The sequence below is a fragment of the Syngnathus acus genome, chromosome 20 (assembly GCF_901709675.1).
Source record: "Syngnathus acus chromosome 20, fSynAcu1.2, whole genome shotgun sequence".
Taxonomy (NCBI): Eukaryota; Metazoa; Chordata; class Actinopteri; order Syngnathiformes; family Syngnathidae; genus Syngnathus; species Syngnathus acus.
This window is the reverse complement of record NC_051104.1, coordinates 3,641,523-3,660,209: the sequence shown is the minus strand read 5'-3', so window position 1 is coordinate 3,660,209 and position 18,687 is coordinate 3,641,523. Positions and strand designations below refer to the sequence as shown.

Below are 18,687 nucleotides of genomic sequence, written 5' to 3'. Positions count from 1 at the left end.
GAGAAAAAAAAGGGGGAGGGAGGAGGGGGTCTGAAAACATCTGCGCGCCCCTGCTTGTTTTTGGCCCCCGAGAGACGAAGGAGTCCAAGGGGCAGGAGAAGACGATTTGTAGGAAGAAGTGTAAGCTGGAGATAAACTTGTCCCCTCTTCTCATCTCTTGTTGGATTTTGAGCCCGGAGGGGTTTGTTTTGTTGGCCGAACCACTTTGAGCGTGTGGAGGCGCGTGCCTGCGGAATGCCCCCGGCGGCGGTGGCACCGCTCCCGGTCCCGTCCAGGCGGACGCACCTCTGACAGCCCGCCCCATACGCGCGGGCTGCAGGAGCTGGGACGCGGCGGAACCATGTCCCGTCCGACCTCCCAACTGCTGCTGGCGGGTTTCACCTTCAGGCTGCTGCTGCCGCTCAGCCTCAGCGCAGGTCAGGCGTCTTTTCTCATCAATCTTCTCATATTGGATTGTCCGCCACTGCCATTCGAGCGCTTCAAGTCCTCAATAATCCTGTCGCTCTGTGACATTTGAGACATTAATCAGTCCGAATTCAACACTATCCACTTGGTTGTTGTTTTCCAGCATGAGGAGCTTGTGCTTCATTGCCAACCTTATGTTGGCAACCCAAAGTCCATCAAAGGAAGAGCTTCTCATCAATCGTGTTGCATTCTCACGGCCGTGACATGATGGTCGAGTGGGCCACATGTCTATCACCAAAAGGTCCTGTTTTCTGCCACTTTTGAGTAGGGCAGAAAAGGAAGGGCCCCTTTCTCTGCTGCATGTCAACGCCTCTCCAAACTTGCGACGCTCAGCAAAATGCAGTCTCCATGTGAATCCTGAAGTGTGGAGGGGATGGGAAAATCCGGATGGAGTTGATAACGGGAAAGGGAATGCCAAATCCAAAGTCTCGGTTTGTTGCTGACGGAATCTTTGCTTTCGGCCGCCCGCCCGCACTTGATGTCAAGTTGCAGCTGTTAGCATGTGCCACATTGGCACCGTGAACAGCATAGCAGCTAACGTGTGTCGAGATCTTGATGGCCGCGTTTGACTTTCTTAGCAGAGTTATCGATATTCATGTCGCAACCGTTGCCGTGAGGGAAGCGTGGGATGGTCCGAAACTTTCTGCGGCTCACATTCCAAACGGAGGGGGAGGCGTGAGCGTATTGCTGTGTGGTGAGCAGTGTGTCAACACACACAACCAGATGTTGTTACCTGGGAAAGTGGGGGCAGTGTGAGTGAGGGGGGAGGGGGAGCAAACAAGGCCACGCTGTCTTCCTCGCTGGATTGGTCTGGAAGGTTTCTCGGCCAGACAGACGGGCGGGCAGGCGGGCCGCTTTTCAAATCATGACTGATGTCACGCGTGCACTGATGTGTGCATGATCTGATGTGTTGGCAGGGGCTTTGCTGCGTTTCAACGGCTTCTCGCTGCTCTACGTCCTCCTGCTGCTACTGCTGCCGCTGCTGCCCCAACCCTGCGCCGGCTCCCTGCGTGCAGGTACCGCCGTCGCCTCGAGTCCCACGGCCCGCCTTCAGCGGTTCTTCGTGCTTTGCCAAAAAGGGGGCATTGCCCATCCCATGTTTGCTACTTTAAGGCTCAATGGTAGAATCGAGATGAGAATCAAAGCAGCATGTTGGAATCAAATGGGAATCAAAGCAGCATGTTGGACCCTTGCTCACGTTTCCAATTAGACTGTCGGGCCACAATGGGCGACTTACTAAACAACACAAATGTTCACAAATACTATGTGGCAACGTGAACGCAACACATCACAGTGGGGGGTCAGGCTTGTCCTTCCTGAGGAAACTAAAAGATGACACCCATACATATTGGCATGTGTTCCTTCCTGAGGAAAGCAGAAGGATAAACATACACACACGTACACACACACACACGTTGTGTGTTGCGGCGTGTCAGGTGATTCTCCCGGCGGAAAGAAAAAGAAAAGGGTGACAATGGCTCAGGTGTGACATCACTTCCTGTTTAGATTGGAGCTGAATGTAACGACTCCTTAGATGAGATTTCGGCAGCCGGAGGACATGGGGGGAAACAAAATCTCACGGTGTGCCACCAAACCAAAACTTCTCCAAAAGTAGAAAAAGGCGCAACTGATGGAATCCTCCATTTGTCCGTAGAGGATTTGATTGAGCGAGTGAATGAATTGGAGGGAACATTTGCATCCCGTTTTTGGCAAACACACAACTGAAGAAATCTGCCTGCTTCCGAGCGATAGCTACTGAGCCGAGGGTCGAATGTCAAGAGTGGGTGTCGTTGGTCTCCTAGGCAACAGCAATCGCTGCGTCACGGCGGTTTGTGTGTCCAGTTTCCTCTTCCTGCTGCTGCAGACCTTCTTCCAGATATCCGCTGCTGCCCTCACCCCCGACCGCAAGTGTAAGTTTGCGCCCGTCTGACTGACGCCCGTCTGACTGGCGCCCCCTGTCTGACTGGTGCCCGTCTGACTCGACTAACGCCCGTCTCACTCGACGGGCGCCCGTCAGACTCGAGGGGCACCCGCGTGCTCCTTTGCTCTGACTCATGCACGGTCACCCGCCTGTCTTGTCTGGTCTGTAGGCACCTCCTGGCAGAAGGCGCTGAATCAGCTGGGCTTTGTGAGGTGAAAATGAGCAGCTTTGGCGTAAAAGGCGGCTGGCGCTGCAGCTGGCGCTGCCGTGACATTGCTGTGTTGTGTTGACTGCCAATCAGGCTGACAGGAAGCGATGCGCCGTCCGCCGTGCGACACGTCCTTCCGGATGTCGGTGTGCTGGTGGTTGGCCTGCTGGCATGGAGGCTGAGCCTGAGACTCGGCCCTGCGACACACACCCAGGTGGCCACGCACACGCACAAATGGGAGAAGAGGGTTCAAGCTCCGCTCATTTCGTAATGACATTTGCTCTCGATGATCTGATGACTCTGTAAGCCATTTACAAGCGGAACCTTGTTATGCGACAGGTCATGAAGATCAGGTTTCTGGATCAATCCGATGCGCTCTCGCTCGCTCATCCTTGTTTGTCTTGCGACTGAATTTGGTTGTGACCGAGGAGGCCCGTTTGTGCTTTGCGTCCGTGCAGGAATCGCGGCTCTACGACCCAGAGGACGAAGCAAGCGCCGGCAGCAGGGTGGCAGCCCAAGTAGAACAAGTCTTGAGCAAAATCAGGATGATGCTGGCAAATGCCATGACCGCTGGAGGCAAGCTTCTCTTCACGCTTTTGCTGGGACTCACAGGTAAGCCGCAGAAGCGCACAGACCTCGTGGTGTTCCTCGTGGTCTTGCTCATGGTGTTCCTCCTGTGTTGAGCACAATGCCACACACCTTGCCCCATTGGTTGAATCGCGAGGCCTCTTATTGCTCGCCAAAACGAGGAGATAGCCAAATGGAATTTGGGCTGATTCAAATTGCATACGAGTCATCGGGGCACCGGTTGGGGTTGTCGTTTTTTTTATTATTTTCTAAGCATGGGATCATATCATGCTTCCTATTTCAATGGTTGTGAAAAAAACCGATGTGCCCTTGGGAACATCTTGGGAAGCCTTTGCCCAGTTTCCACACCAATAGATTGTGCCCACGAGCCGTCCAGGGTGTAGTCTGCCCAGGTTTTGGGCCGATGGCTGGATGCTGGAGAGCCTGCCTCCACATTCCAACACCAGTCCAGTGCGGCTTCACCTTTTTGCACTCTCGACATGTTATTACAATGAAGAGGTGTCCTTACCAGCAATGCCCCCTCTCTGTCCCCACCCTACCCTGCCCCACCCCCCCAGGTGTGGTGCTGCCATCACTCTCCTCCCTGCCCTACTTGCTTTCTTTTCAGGTGGTATGCACTTGGTGGGCTTGGAGCGGTCGGCTCCCCCCGCCGCTCTTCAGGTGTCTCTCTCTGATGTCGCTCTTGTATTCCGCCGCCCACTTCCTGCTCGTCTACAGCTACCAGCTGCCTTCGCTGCAGGAGGCGTGGCCTTCCACCCAGACCGCCGCAAGGTAATGCACATGAGGGCGGCAGCGATAATGAGCATGAAATGTGCCTGAGGGCCTTACGTCTATGACTTGAGCGTTTGCAATGAGCAAAACAGAAGGTCGACTCATTTGACGACGCAACATGACCGCATTGAACGCGTTGAGTGAACGTCTTGCATCATTTTGCCGGAGCTTGTAAAAACAGGGGGAAATAACTGAGATTTACGAGGAAACCAAAATTTTCCAAAGACAACAAAGGCAATGAATAGTGAAGCCATTTTATGCATGCTTGAAGTCAATGCACCAAAAAGAAACGCAGAGCCTCTAATTAAGCATGTGATGCCTTGCCCTTCCACACCCCCGAGAAACTTCCCCCCCCCCAGTTGCTTGAAGGCCTGTCTGGGCATTTGTGGTGCAGAAGCAAACACAGGAGGGTAAAAAGTTGGGTTCAAGAGACAAGCAAGACATGTCCTACATTCAAAACACCAACATCCCCAAAACAAGCTTGAAAGTCACAAAGACACGCAGAATGAGGCCTGGCGATCGATTCAGATTTTCAAAATCAATTCAATTCACAAGGGCCCGATTCAAGTGATTTTTGATTCAGTTCAGGATTTTGTACTTTTATATAGAAGACATTCTCAGAGGAACCAAAGCTGAAAATAGTACAAACTTCTCGCTCTAACTTGGTGCATCAGTAAAAAGATGAATATTCACATTAAGACCCCATGGAGCTAGAAATTTTGAATAGGGTCCAATAGAATAGAATAGAATAATGTCCAATAGTGCCTAGCAGAAGCAACCTTAAGGTAACGAGCGATTTAAGTGAAACAGCGCACCCTGCTGTTTTCAAGTGCACACTGACACAATTATTTACATTACACACTTGTAATGTTATTTAACAAACACATGTAGCAGGTTAGCTTAGCGAGCAAAACAAACAGCAACCAACATTGGACATTACTTCAGTAGCTAGTACATGTTATGTATGTGCTAGCGTCAATACATGTAAGACTCTAATTGGTTTTACCCAAAATTTTCGCTAAATTCTTCACTTAGACAAAGTTTAGCTAAAACGGCTTAGCATTAAAGCACATCCTCTTACCTCATACCTGAGCTCAGCATGAGTGGAGAACATCTCCTCACATCGATACACATGTACTTGGTTGTCCTATAAAGAAAGCAACTCATTAGCTATCGATATGAGTGAGTTAATTCTTCGTTTGTATGATTTTCACGGGAGAATGCTTGCTCACCACATTGACTCCGGAGATATATGGAACACGGGTTTTCCAACCATACGTAAGGAAAATCAATTTGATTGGTTTGTTTTTAAACCCAGCCTTATATCGAACACAAATCATGCCAAATTCAGACGACACAAACCCAAGGAAGGCTGGGAACTAAATAGAAAACAAGTGACGAGACAATGAGTCACAGGTAGACAAGACATGGAGCGAGCCGATTGGTTGACACCAGAACAGGTGGCATGTATAGGCAAACAAGACAGAACATGAAATCTTTTGAAAAGAATGCAAAAGTCCACCAACACACATCATGACAACAGGTTTTCCCCCCAAACCACTTGAACCATCTTTAATGAAAGTATTCCTTCCTAGAAATCGGAGACTTATCGGATAACCACTTTGAGGAAATGAAAAGGGGACATTCTCCCTGGCACCAAATAAGATGCGGAGATGTTCATTTGTCACGGTCACTTAAGGTTTACTGTAAAGCTGACACGGAAAACAAAAGAGAATTCAGGTCCCTTAGTTCATGCTAACATGAAAAGGCCATTGCAAACAACACCCGTAGCGTAGCAGCATCATATGCGCGCAAACCCTAACCTTGACTGATGGATGGCTCGATTGATGCCGCAGCGTGTTCGGCCTGGTGCCTCTGGTGTCGGCGGACTGCGATGCTCCCTGGAGGATGCAGGTGAACCCGCTGCTCAGCTGGTTTCACTTTGTCAGCCCGCTGACGCTCGTGACGCTCTACCACGTCGTCGCTGGCCTGCGGAGGAACCAGGTGATTACGCACAAACTGGCAAAGAAGCGCAGTGATGTCAGGAAAGGAGGATTAGACGTTAGATGGGGAAAGGGCAGCTAGATCAGGAAAGGCAGACGTTGATGTTCTGCTGCTATTGGCTGAGAGGCGTCTCAAAGCGGTTCTTCTTCTTCAGCTGCTGGATGGCGGAGAGGTTCCGAGCACAGACAAAATGGACTCTTTGGAGCCCGTCAGCTGTGATGCCAGCAGTGACGTTATCACCACTGATGAAGTCATCGGCGGTGAGGTCAAAGGTGACATCGTGGCCGAGAGCCAACGAGAGTTGTGGAGAACAGCTCATGACGGAGATGTGCGTTTTGGGACGCCAACCGTAAGATTGCGATTTCATCTTTAGTAGCATTTATGTGATTATGCCTCCAAGTCAGATGAGCGTGACGTGTCTCAAATGGTGTCTGTGGCGCTTTCAGGATTCTTTGGCCCTGGATAGTCCGCCCGAGTCTTTGGCCCCGCCCACACAGAGCACAGTCCTGGAGTCGGACACGCCTCACTGCTCCTTCAGCCAATCAGGTGAACCACAATTTGGTTCATTTTAGCTTTATAAAACAAACAGTGACAGTGACAAAACTGTCATGTTTGTAAAATGAGTGCAAAGTAGTCGTCGTAAGGATATGTCTTGAAATCTCCTTGCTTCCATCCGTGCGGCAGACACGTTGGAGACGTGCGCTTTCGAAGGCGACGCAACCCATTGGGGCGGCGAGGACGCGCAACCGCATGGCGGATCCGGCGTGGCCTCCGTGGCGTCGGGCTTCCTCCTGAAGCAGAGTTACGTGGCCGCACTGATGGCCATGATGGCCTGGTCCATCACGTACGTGTCGTGGCTGACCTGCGTGCTACTGCTGTGGTCATGCGCTCTGTGGATGATGCGCCAGCGGCGGCGCTACACACTGGCGTCCTCTCCGTGGTTGGTGGCCTACGGTAACCTGCTGCTCGTCCTGCAGTACGTCTTCAGCTTTGCAGCCGTCCGTCAGGTGCCGGGACTCTTTCCCAAAAAGGACGATCCCTGCCGGGAGCTGGCGTCAAAGGTACCACCACACGGCCGCTTGCTTGGAGGGCGTCTTGCGGCCAGGGGGGTCCAACATGGTGCCCCTGGCAAGCGGGGCACTTCAAAAATACTAAATGAAGTCCAAAGTATACTGTCGCATCTGTTAGCACATGTTGGTGAAAGTTTTCAGAAGGGGAGTTTCAGCCCGCCGTGCTTTTTCCAGCTCGTGTGTCTGCTGACCTTCTGGCTGCTGCTACGTCAGGCTCGTATGGAGAAGACGGACCGACACCCCGACGGAGAGACAAACTCCCGGCTGTCCACCGTCACCATCGTCCGCACGGAAGGTAAAACATCTCCAGCCGGTACCGTCCGGTTTCTGACTGATGGTCTTCTTGCTTTCCAGCTGAGGAGAAGATGGAAGAGATTTGCTACGAGGAGGTCCTTTTGATGAAAGGAGGAGTTCAGATGGACGCTCTGCTTGCAGTACTCACCAGGATGTTTGTCAAATACTGGATCTACGTCTGCGGCACAATGTTCTTTTTTGTCAGTTTTGAAGGCAAAATGGTCCTGTACAAGGTCATCTACATGGTGATGTTCCTGTGCTGTGTAGCTCTCTACCAGGTAGCGTCCGCTTGCGATGATGCCAGTTGCTTCTTGGAGAAGGGGCTGGTGACTCCGTGCTTTGTCCTGTCTCTGCAGTTGAACTACGAAAAGTGGCGGGCCTTATTACGAGGCTTTTGGGTCGCTGTGGTGGTTTACTCCATGTTGGTCCTCTTTTTGGTCTACACCTTCCAGTTCCCCTCGTCCCTCCACACCTGGACCTACTACACTGGACTAAGCACTCACAGGTTTGCACCCCACTCCCACTTGGATCTTTGTAGGATGTAGATCTGCAAGTTCTCCTGCCTTCTGTCTCTCCAGGTTGGAAGACCTGGGTTTAGAGAAGTTCTCAGTCCCGGTCCTCTTCACGAGAATCTTCATCCCCACAGCTTTTCTGCTGGTGAGGATTGACAAGTGTGCGCCGGGATACTGTCTCAATGAAAATGCTAACGCTGCTTTTCTCTTTGCAGGTGTGTATTGTTCACCTGCACTACTTTCACGAGCCTTTCCTCCAGTTGACAGACCTCAAAACTGTAGTGGACACGCACAACAGCACCATCACAAGGTAGAACGCAAGCGAGCGAGCAGAGGTCCAGGCATCCTAACTTGAGCGTCAAACATGTCGAGAGACTCGATTGCCTGCGTATCGTCACTTGATGCCACTTGAGTTGGTTTGTGTTCACCACGCTGCCCGTGTGTTGCCACTGCTGATCTTCAGGTTGGTCCACTCTGAGGGCAGCCTTGTGGACATGTCAGTGGGAGGCGTTTCGCAGCTCTTTGCGGAGGAGGAAGAAGGGGGCGTGGTCTCAGGAAAAGAGGACGAGCCAGAGGAAAAGTGGAGACAAGAAGAAGATGAGGAGCCCTGCACGTTTGAGGAGGCGAGCCTGTCGGAGCACACGGCAGGTAAGACGTTGCTGATCGCAGCTCAGGAAAGACAACAAGTGACTGTCGGCTGATCTGTCCGCAGCGCTGGTGTCGTGGAGATTGGTGGTGGACCGTCTCTCGGTTTTGTTCCTGCGCCTCCTCCTGTCTTTGCAGCGCCTCCAGAGCCTCCTCTGGTGGCTACTGGAACTCCACATTGTGAAAATTGTCTCATCCTACATGATCTGGATCTCAGTCAAGGAGGTCCGTGAAGTTCGCCGGCCGCTGTCTGTCGTCCTACTGTCGCATCCATCTCACCCCTGCGACTCTCTTTTCAGGTGTGTGTGTTCAATCTGCTGTTTGTGGCGTCTGTGGCTGTGGCTTTGCCTTGCAGAGCCTGGCGCCCCCTGCTGGCTGGGGTGTGCACCGTGTGGACGTGCATGGTGGCCATCTGTAAGATGATGTACCAGCTCAACATTGTCCAGCCCGTCACATCCAACTGCACCATGGTAACTGCTCAGTCTGTCTCGCCGTTTACAGCAAGTAAAAAGATGCTGCACTGTCTGTCTTTAGCCAGGTAATGCCACCACCAACGTGTCTACCTCAGTCTTGTACGCTGCTCCGATTGACCCCGCCCAGTGGGTGGGTCTTCGCAAATATGAGGGAAAACTGCTGGACTACTTGCGGGTGAGACCAGTCGACTCGGTGTCTCTCTGACATGGACAGCCGGCGGCTTGACGCTTGTTTTCACAGTACAACCTGATGATGCTGGCGCTCTTGGCCTTCGAGGTGACGGTTGACAGACACCAGGAATTCCACCGTCTGCGCTGCAACCAAGTCCCACCTCCGACCAAAACTTTGTTCCATGACATCAGCAGGCGTCACATGGATCAAAGCGTGCTGAGCTGCGCCAAATACTTTCTCAATTACTTCTTTTACAAGTTCGGCCTGGAGGTGAGCGACTGGCGGCACGAATGGGAGCGTCTGGAAACACGTGCTCACGGTTGTCTGCATGTCAGACCTGCTTTCTGTTAGTGGTCAACGTGATTGGTCAGCGGATGGATCTGTTCGCCGTTGGCCACGCCTTGGGGCTCATCGGCGTCCTGTCAAGGCGTAGCAGGAAGCGAATCAGTGCGGTGTGGCCAAAGTACTGCTACTTCCTCTCCGGGCTCTTGTGCCTCCAGTATCTCTTGTGTATTGGATTGCCGCCTGCTGTCTGCAAAGGTAACATTTGCATCTGCACGTTATCATCTGAAGAATAACCAAGCTCTTTGGGGCGCTGGCCTCATGAGAAGGGAGGGGGCGGAGCGATTTGTGCTTTAGGAAGCACAAAATCTCACAATGGTTTGTGTGGTCCCTCAGATTATCCATGGCGGCCGCCCACATCCAACGTGGACTCCAACGTGGTGAAATGGCTTTTCCTGCCAGATCACCTGACTCCCCCAAACCCCCTCTTCCTTCTATGTAAGCAAGGTCCTCCCTCCTTCTCCTCCTTCAAGAAAACGTGGACAGGAAAGACATTGTGCGTGTGCGTGCGCCTGGGTGTGGTCCAGACGACTATCTGCTCCTGCTGGGCGCCTCGTTACAGCTTCAAGTGTTCGAGGACGAGCGTGACGTCAGCGTCCAGGCGCTGGCGGGCAACAACGGCGAGCTGGATGTCGAAGATGGCCACGTCTGGGATCTGACCCGGGGGCTTCGTCCCAACACCGTCCCCGACTTCATGCTGTCCAGGTGAGCACGAGGTCGTCCCATCTGTGATCGTTTGTCTATGTGTGTTTGACCTTCTGACCGTCGTACCCAGGTCTTACCTGGATATGATGAAGGTCATCATTTTCAGCTACATGTTCTGGTTTGTCCTCACCATCATCTTCATCACAGGAACCACCAGGTGAGAAGGCTAGAGTTCATTTGTGGGTTAAACCTGAATCCAGTTCAGTTTCTAATTCTAATTCTCTTGCAGGATCAGCATCTTCTGCATGGGCTACCTAGTGGCGTGTTTCTATTTCCTCTTGGTGGGCGGAGACCTGCTGCTTAAACCCGTCGGCTCCATCCTGCTATATTGGGACTGTCTGATCGGCTACAACGTCTTTGTCATCACCATGAAGAACATCCTTTCTGTACGTTTGTCTTGACTCTCAGCGGTCATCTGCAAAATGGACCCCCCGACAAAGGACTGTCTGTCTTTTCACCCGCTGCAGATCTTGGCGTGTGGTTTCATCAAGTCGCTGGTTGTCAACCACTGCTGGTTGGTCCAGCTCTTCAGCCTGGCCTGCACCATCCGAGGCTACGCTAAGCGTAAACATGCCGTCCATCCGTCCATCGCCCCCGTTGGCCGCGTTCGTTCACCCGGGTGTCACCCCTCTCTGCAGCGGCACAGCAGAGCAGCAAACAATGCGAACTGCCCAGCGACGAGGCGGGAATCATCTGGGACGGCGTGTGCTTCTGCTTCCTGTTGCTGCAACGGAGGGTCTTCCGGAGTCACTACTTCCTCTACGTGGTGCTGGACCTGCAAAACACCCAACTGCTGGCCTCCAGGTAACATACAGACATACGCTCGCACGTATGTGGGCGGGTGACAGGCTTCAAATGTTTTGTAGGGGGGCGGAGCTCTTCGAGGCATCTACCGTGAAAGCAGTGCGCGCTAGACTGGAGGTGGAGAAGATGTCCATGGACCTACTGAAGAGACAGTAAGCCTCGTTTTACAAACCCCTGCAAAGTGTTCAGGGCCGGTTGAAGATGGCTCTATGTTACAGGATGGAGAGGATTAAATGTCGCCAGCAGAAGTTCCGAAGAGGAAAAGAGAAAATGCTCAATTTGACTCAAAAGAGCTCCCGTAGTGACGGTATGTGGAAAGCATGCCGTTGCCGCCGGAACCAGGAAATCCAACCCATCAGTTTGCCCATTTGTTTTGTGTTCAGCTCAGGAAAAGATGAAGGGGCGAGCACAGGAGGATTGGTGGAGGCCGTGGGTGAACCATGCCTCCAGTGAGTCACGTCCGCCCGATGGCCTCGCTCGCTACGCCCTTACTGACTTTGCTTTGTGTCGGCAGTGGTGAGGAGCGGAGACTACTTCCTGTTTGAGAGCGACAGCCAGGAAGATGAAGATGACAAAAAGGATGAAGAGAAGGAGGAGGAGGGTCCTGACAAATCTGCCCTTCAGGTGCCTCACCCCCTCCTGCTCTTCTTGCTCCTCTCCTTCTCCTTCAGCACTATCCTTGGCTGAGTTTGGTTCTCTTACCAATGCTGTGACAGCTCCTCTTTCTCCTTTCCTTCCCGTCAGTTCGTGTATCACGCCTGGATAACGGACTCCAGAACGGCCCTGCGAGCTCGTCACAGCCGGAAGAAAGTGAAGAAACAGAAGCCCGAGCAGAAGATGGCGCAAAGCGAAAGAGAGGAGACGTCAGGTACTTCCACTCACACAAAGGAAACAGAAAAGTTGAGGAATCCAAGTGTGACTCACTCATCCTTCTAGATTGCGCCACTACTGAAGTGATGGAGGATTCGGAGGAGGACGTGGAGAAGGACAAGGAGGAGGGAGCGGGTAGGTCGGAGAAGCAACGGTGGCCAGGCCAGGAACCTTCCGGAACCTTAAATGGAAAAGCGCCAACAGTGACTATGTTTGGTCTGACCAAGAGGAGATTTACAATTTAGGAACTGACATTATCATGTTTTGCATTGAAGATACGGTCCTGCGTCGGGCCTCCAACGTTCTTCGCTTCTGCTGGGTTGTGTTGTCGGCTCTGCTGGACTCGCTGACCGCTTGGCTGGGTGGTTTGTGTCGCGAACACGTGGACATCTCCACCGTGCTGCGCATGGAGCGCTGCATGCTGACCCAGCAGGCCAAGCAGGTAGCTCTCAAGGGCCGCAACCATGATGGCCCGCCACCTGCTTACTCTTGTGTTCTCAGGGTCAGGTGCCGTCCAGAGAGGCCATCCATGTGTACTACCAGCAACAGATGATGCAGAGTTCCAGAGAATCAGGAATCAACCTGAGTGTTCCTGAGGAAGAAGGTCAGACTTCTATCATATAGCGCTTCCACAATGGCTTTTGCCATCACAAAGATAAGAATCACTTTCCCTCCATATGTCTCGTTGTTTGAAGCGGTTATAGATGAAAAAGGAAATGAGGACAAAGACGAGAGTCCAGCAGCGGGAAGTGGACCTGCATTCACCTCTGGAGATGAAACAAAAGCTGATGCCTCTGTGGTCCAGACAAGAGAAGATTGCCCAGAGTGCTTCATAGCTATGACCAGCCAATCACACCGAGCCAAACTGACCAGGATGAAGAGAGTCACATCATCCTCAGATGAGGAGGACCACAGGTTGTTCTTCTCAAGCTACTGGCGGGAACTTCATCTCGTATCTATTAGAATAGTTTTTCCTAATTTCCTACTGCACGCTGGTTGGTATTTGGAATTCCTGCTCCGGAGAGTTCATTTGCTCCGAGTTGGACAATCACAATGATGATGGCCAGTCTGAGAGGAACTTGCTTTCGAACCATAAAGGCTTTTTGTGTATATTGATTGCGCAATTAGGGTGTCACGGTGCATTGTTTGACCAGTTCCGGAGAATCTGACCAACAAGTTCCCAAACGTTCCTCTTCCAGGGCTGCCTCGCCCTCCTCTCAGATGTCCCCACCTTCCTACAGCCATGCTCTGGCTGGGGACATCCAAGAGCCGGAGAGTGAGCAGGACGAATCCAAAAGAAGAATGCCTGGGGTGAAGGCAAGATTAAGGAGGCAGCTCTTACTTCACAAGACTGACGTCCCATCTGGATGTACCTCCACTTCTTGTCTCTTGACCTCTCGTCCTCAGGAGCTGACAGCGAGTGAGCTTCTGAAGAACAGGTAAGGCCGACTGAGGATCTGCATCTCGCTGACTTGAGTGTGCTTTAGAATTGCATTGTCTTTTGTTCAGGACTTTCCACAGCGAAGAACTGGAGGCATCTGACGAGTTCTATCACAACCAACCCCAGCTGCTCCAGCTATGCTACGCCTTTTACAACATTCTCGCTGCCAGGTAGTTTATCACAAAGTTGAAATTGGACTTTCAAGAACCGTGTTGAACCTGCGACTGACTGATGTCCACCGGTTTTGACCAGATCCGAGACGGTCTGCTACCTGGTTATCGTCTTGAACCACATGGTGTCTGCCAGCTGTCTCACATTGGTACTTCCTGTTCTGGTGTTTCTGTGGGCAACTCTGTCTGTACCTCGACCCAGTAAGACCTTCTGGATGACAGCCATCATCTACACTGAGGTGCACACCACTTGTAAATGTGTACTCTGTCATTTTCTGGTGAAACCGGCAAACTTCCCTGATGTAGTATCAATAAAGTCTAGCTCTGATGTGCTAACACTCAGGACTGTCTCCTTCCAGGTTACCATCGTGATCAAGTATTTTTTCCAGTTTGGGTTCTTTCCCTTCAATCAAAAACTAGAGGTGGACCGCTCAAAACCCTTCCACCCTCCCAACATACTGGGGGTGGAGAAGAAGGAAGGCTACGTTCTGTATGACCTTCTGCAACTGCTTGCTCTATTTTACCACAGAGCCATACTGAAGGTAAACACGCCCCATAGCACAAGATCAAGAAATGAACAACAATGACTCAAAGATTTATTTTCTTTCTTTGTGGACCTGAACCCAGTGCCATGGACTTTGGGACCAGAGTTGCTCCACTGACACCAAGTATCAGCAAGATGACCAAGAATTAAGTTCAACTCCCACAGATATGGTGTACTGGGGTGGTGAGAGGCAGGCCTGCTCTAGCTCCACCGGACTATCTCCTACAGGTGAAACAAACCAGCCTTTGGATTTTTGCTTCTGATTTTTGCCCTGAGATTGTTTTATGTTGGTCTTGTTGTTGTTTTCAGGCAGTATGAGCTCCATAGACCAGCTCGGCAAGTTGGAACTGCTGCTGAGGAAACTCGGGGAACTTTCCATCCGGAGCAAGCAATACTGTGTTAGCAAGTAAGGAGTTTGACTCGATGGCCTAGCTTACCATGGCATTGACCTCTCCGCCCACCAAATACTTTCAGGTGCGAGTCCCTTTCCAGTCCAGTCTGTCAGTTCTTCCGAGCTCTGGTCCAGCCAGAGTACAGCGCCGTGACCGACGTTTACGTTCTCATGTTCCTGGCGGACACAATCGACTTCATCATCATCGTCTTTGGCTTCTGGGCTTTTGGGGTATACGTTCACATGTCGTGAGCACAAGTCACAAAGATTCATCTTTTGCTTTTTGTCCTCACGTCTCAGAAACACTCGGCAGCCGCCGACATCACTTCCTCCCTTTCAGAGGACCAAGTTCCCGAAGCGTTCTTGGTGATGGTTCTGATCCAGTTTGGTACGTCTTCCTGCCTGAATGATCCAATATCGTTGAGGTGCCTCACTATCCTCCTACGTGTCTTCAGGTACCATGGTGATTGATCGAGCTCTGTATTTAAGGAAGACCGTGTTGGGAAAGTTGGTCTTTCAGGTGATTTTGGTGTTGGGGATCCACTTCTGGATGTTCTTCATCCTGCCGACTGTCACAGAGAGGTGAATCATCATCTCCATTTGCTCTTGCCCAAGGTGAATGTCACCTGTTTTGAACACTGAAACCTATCTGTGTGTCCAGACGCTTCAATCACAACTTGGTGGCTCAGCTGTGGTATTTCGTCAAATGTATTTACTTCGGCTTGTCAGCGTACCAGATTCGCTCAGGTTATCCGACGCGGGTCCTGGGAAACTTCCTGACAAAGAGCTACAATTATCTCAACCTGTTCCTGTTCCAAGGGTAAGCGGCTGCCGGTCCGCTGCAGTCTGTGACTTTGTGTTACTTTGTCCGTGTTCATTTGTAGTTTCCGACTGGTTCCTTTCCTGACTGAGCTGCGGGCTGTGATGGACTGGGTGTGGACCGACACCACCTTGTCTCTGTCCTCCTGGATCTGCGTTGAGGATGTCTATGCCCACTGCTTTGTCTTAAAGTGCTGGAGAGAGTCTGAGAAGGTCCCCATTCGGTTCTCAAAGACAAAGCTGTCAGACTCCTGAGCCCTAAAGTCTTTTTGTCTTCTGGTCTTCAGCGATACCCTCAGCCTCGTGGTCAGAAGAAGAAACGAGTGGTGAAGTACGGGATGGGAGGTTTGATCGTTCTGCTGCTGATTTGCATCGTGTGGTTTCCTCTGCTCTTCATGTCCCTCGTCAAGTCGGTGGCTGGTGTCGTCAACCAGCCGCTGGACATCTCTCTGACCATCACGCTGGGAGGCTTCCAGGTAAACTACAAGGCCTGAACTGGACCCTGTCCTTTATTGACCGTCTTCATCTGTGTCCTTGTAGCCAATTTTCACAATGAGTGCACAGCAGAATCAGCTGAAAGACCTGACAGAGGAAGACTTCAGAGCATTTATTCGTTCCTACAGTTACATTCCGGTAAAACCTCATCTCAAATGTTTCGTCTTGTTTTTGAATCATTGCTTCAGCCAGCCTTTTGCTCCCTCAGAGCGCTTTGCAGTTTCTCGAAGCATACAGTCACGAAGATGTGACTGTGGCTGAGCTGCAGGGTAGCAGTAACTCTCTGTGGACCATCAGTCCACCAAGCAGGCGATACCTGAGCCAGGTGCTCAACCTGGACCACTTTCCCCTGACCTTGTCCTGGACAATTCAGAGGTCACATTTACTTCCTTGAAAGATAATAAATCCCCTAATACAGAAACTAACAGCCTCTCTCTTGCTAAAACCAGGAACTTGAGTCTTGGGGCAAAGGCGGAGCTTGCATCGGGTAAACATGTGTCCTACCTGAATGACCAGACTCGTTTGGAACTGATCCAGCTCCTGAATGGTACCAGAACACTTCCTGTGTGAGTGAGGGCTTTGGTCAGGGATACAAGTTTCAACATCATTTTAAAAAGTGCTGTGGCAAACTCAGACAGCAAAGGTTTGGTGCGAGTTGAACGATGGATTTTTCTTTGTTCCAGTGTGATTGACGCCGTGTTGCCATCTTTCTTACGAGCGCCCAGTGACTCCAACGCCAAACCCATCGAGCAGCTCTACACAGGTTTCTAATCGCCATCACAGATCATTTCTTCCATGTGCATGCATCAGAAGGAAACACTTTTCTTCGACACTTTCTGTTTTGTTGCTCCTTCAATTAGACGGCTGCTACAAGGCCATTTTGTTGTCCCTGGAGCGAACAGTCAACGAGAGCCAAGAGATCCAGGAGTGGTGGATTGTCGACCAACCAGCTTCCAGTCTTGTACGTTTGGGGGGCGCAACTTCAACAGACAACAGCAGAGAAGCGGGCCTTCAGATCTTTGTGTTCAGTGATAAAGTCAGCCCACCGAGTCTCGGCTTCCTGGCCGGATATGGGTACTTGAGTCGCCATGGTAACAATGTACAACAGCAGCACCCTGACATTCTGCTTGTGTCCCGCAGCATTATGGGATTATACGCCTCTGTGGTTTTGGTCATTGGGAAGTTCGTACGGGAATTTTTCAGTGGAATCAGTCACTCCATCATGTTTGAGGAGCTTCCCTGCGTCGACCGCATCCTCAAGCTGTGCACTGACATCTTCCTGGTACCACCTACTTTTCCTACTCTACATAGATCGTACATATACATATCCAAAGTCAAAGTCTGCTTTATTGTCAATTTCTTCACATGCCAAGACACACAAAGATATATATACTATATATACATATATATACACATATATATATATATACACATATATATATATACACATATATATATATATACACATATATATATATACACATATATATATACACATATATATATACACATATATATATATACACATATATATATACACACATATATATATATATACACATATATATATATACACACATATATATATATACACATATATATACACATATATATATATATATATATATACACACAACACAAACGACAATATAAAAGTATTTTGCCACTTCTGTCCGATCGTGACTTGTCCTCTAGGTCATCATGAGTCTTCATACCGTACAGTTATGATTAATAATGATAATAATAATAATAATAATAATAATAATAAACGGGGACTTTTTAAGACCCTTATTTTGATGGATCTCTACATTAGTGCAAAAATCTGTAGGCTACTGTGCCTCTTCTGTTTACATTCAAGAGGTCTGCTTGATGGTAATTCAAAATTATGAGGAGATGTCAGTGTTTTTTTTAAATAGAATAAATTATAGATATAAATACATTGTTTTTGTGATCTAAAATGGATTTTTTCAGTCAATGGCCCAGCTCTCGTTGGGTTTTGAGAAAGAGAAGCCTCTTTTCACAAAAATAATTTAATTACAGCCAGCAAGTAGCAATAATTGCAGTACCTGAGCAAGCCTGTCTGTGGGGTGCTCGCTCTACTTATTACAGCCAGACCAACTCGTGTGATTGACTTGATCAACTAAAAGTTACTTCTGAGGAAAAGTCATTTGTCTTTCAAAACAATCTCTCTTTTTTTCTTTTAGCTAACAACTGACAGTATAGCAATCGAGTTGTCTCGCTGCTAAAAACCGTAACCATGCAGAAAAGTGGCCCTCAAGGGGGCAACCCCGCTAACTCAATGAGTCGGTACCAGCCTGACTTACCGTTTCGCCATCTGTGAGCGGTTCTTCAGAAGGCTGTGTCTCTTCAAGCAAAGCAAAAGCGGCTTCCCGGCCGTCGTGGTCAAGGCCGACCGGCGAGTGGCGCCACCTGATTGGCTCCTTGTCTTGCAGGTGCGTGAGACGGGGGAGCTGGAGCTGGAGGAGGAGCTTTACGCCAAACTCATCTTCTTGTACCGCTCGCCAGAGACTCTAATCAAGTGGACGAGACGCTGACAGAATGCCGTGACGTTCTCCGGGCTCAGTTTCCGCTTTCCCTCCCCGAATGAGAGACGACCTTCCGTTCTTTTCTCAAATGTGATGTAACACTGTGGAAAGAAAAGACATTCTTCAGACAGACAGACGTCGAGCGTGAAGGGCTGAAGATCGAAAAAGAACTTTCATTTTGGTTCTGTGTTTTCATTTCACTTTTTCCATTTCACCACAACCTTTAAGTATGTGAAAAGATTTGCTCATGTATGAAAATAGTTCAACAAATCAGGGTGAATTAAATGACTTATCCAAGTGATTGAAGGCAAAGCATTGTGGATACACGGGCAAAAATCATCCATTCACCCACTCCTGAATACTATGAGGGGATTTTTGATTTAGTGGATTAACAATTCATCAAAACTTAACACGGACTTAATATCTGAATCGTGTGC

At 50.1% G+C, this 18,687-nt stretch overlaps 1 protein-coding gene and 1 long non-coding RNA gene across 7 annotated transcripts in view; one reads left to right on the top strand and one right to left on the bottom strand.

The window, feature by feature from the left end:
• The window catches only part of LOC119139642, a 33,149-nt gene that overhangs the window by 11,759 nt on the left and 2,703 nt on the right, over positions 1 to 18,687 (bottom strand). The window contains exons 2-5 of one of the 4 annotated variants that reach the window (XR_005101390.1): positions 18,029 to 18,351; positions 12,098 to 12,436; positions 11,899 to 12,025; positions 5,035 to 5,942 (exon numbers count right to left, since the gene is read on the bottom strand). This is a non-coding gene — a long non-coding RNA (uncharacterized LOC119139642). The remainder of the gene's footprint in view (positions 1 to 5,034; positions 5,943 to 11,898; positions 12,026 to 12,097; positions 12,437 to 18,028; positions 18,352 to 18,687) is intronic. The other 3 variants (XR_005101391.1, XR_005101389.1, XR_005101392.1) reach the window with 3 other exon arrangements.
• On the top strand, positions 77 to 18,551 carry LOC119139609 (piezo-type mechanosensitive ion channel component 2-like). 3 transcript variants are annotated; one of them, XM_037280421.1, is made up of 56 exons: positions 77 to 416; positions 1,383 to 1,481; positions 2,268 to 2,375; positions 2,556 to 2,598; positions 2,688 to 2,808; positions 3,053 to 3,206; positions 3,740 to 3,953; positions 5,810 to 5,957; positions 6,112 to 6,306; positions 6,404 to 6,503; positions 6,642 to 7,018; positions 7,202 to 7,322; positions 7,382 to 7,599; positions 7,678 to 7,826; positions 7,900 to 7,978; positions 8,049 to 8,143; positions 8,297 to 8,481; positions 8,546 to 8,703; positions 8,778 to 8,948; positions 9,013 to 9,126; positions 9,193 to 9,393; positions 9,459 to 9,663; positions 9,802 to 9,903; positions 9,993 to 10,170; positions 10,241 to 10,327; positions 10,400 to 10,556; positions 10,638 to 10,734; positions 10,809 to 10,974; positions 11,037 to 11,126; positions 11,193 to 11,281; positions 11,358 to 11,423; positions 11,489 to 11,598; positions 11,719 to 11,842; positions 11,911 to 11,979; positions 12,120 to 12,286; positions 12,346 to 12,448; positions 12,540 to 12,759; positions 13,044 to 13,283; positions 13,354 to 13,455; positions 13,538 to 13,694; positions 13,815 to 13,997; positions 14,083 to 14,227; positions 14,309 to 14,405; positions 14,474 to 14,621; positions 14,691 to 14,778; positions 14,846 to 14,972; positions 15,052 to 15,210; positions 15,275 to 15,422; positions 15,497 to 15,685; positions 15,750 to 15,842; positions 15,913 to 16,079; positions 16,154 to 16,270; positions 16,388 to 16,467; positions 16,565 to 16,778; positions 16,845 to 16,986; positions 18,158 to 18,551. In XM_037280421.1, exons 1-56 carry the CDS (start codon positions 341 to 343, stop codon positions 18,257 to 18,259), a joined length of 7,854 nt encoding a protein of 2,617 aa, XP_037136316.1. In that variant the 5' UTR covers positions 77 to 340; the 3' UTR covers positions 18,260 to 18,551. The 3 variants fall into 3 exon arrangements, with proteins under 3 accessions (XP_037136316.1, XP_037136317.1, XP_037136315.1); XM_037280422.1 differs by having other exon boundaries at positions 6,639 to 7,018; positions 12,543 to 12,759; XM_037280420.1 differs by having other exon boundaries at positions 6,639 to 7,018.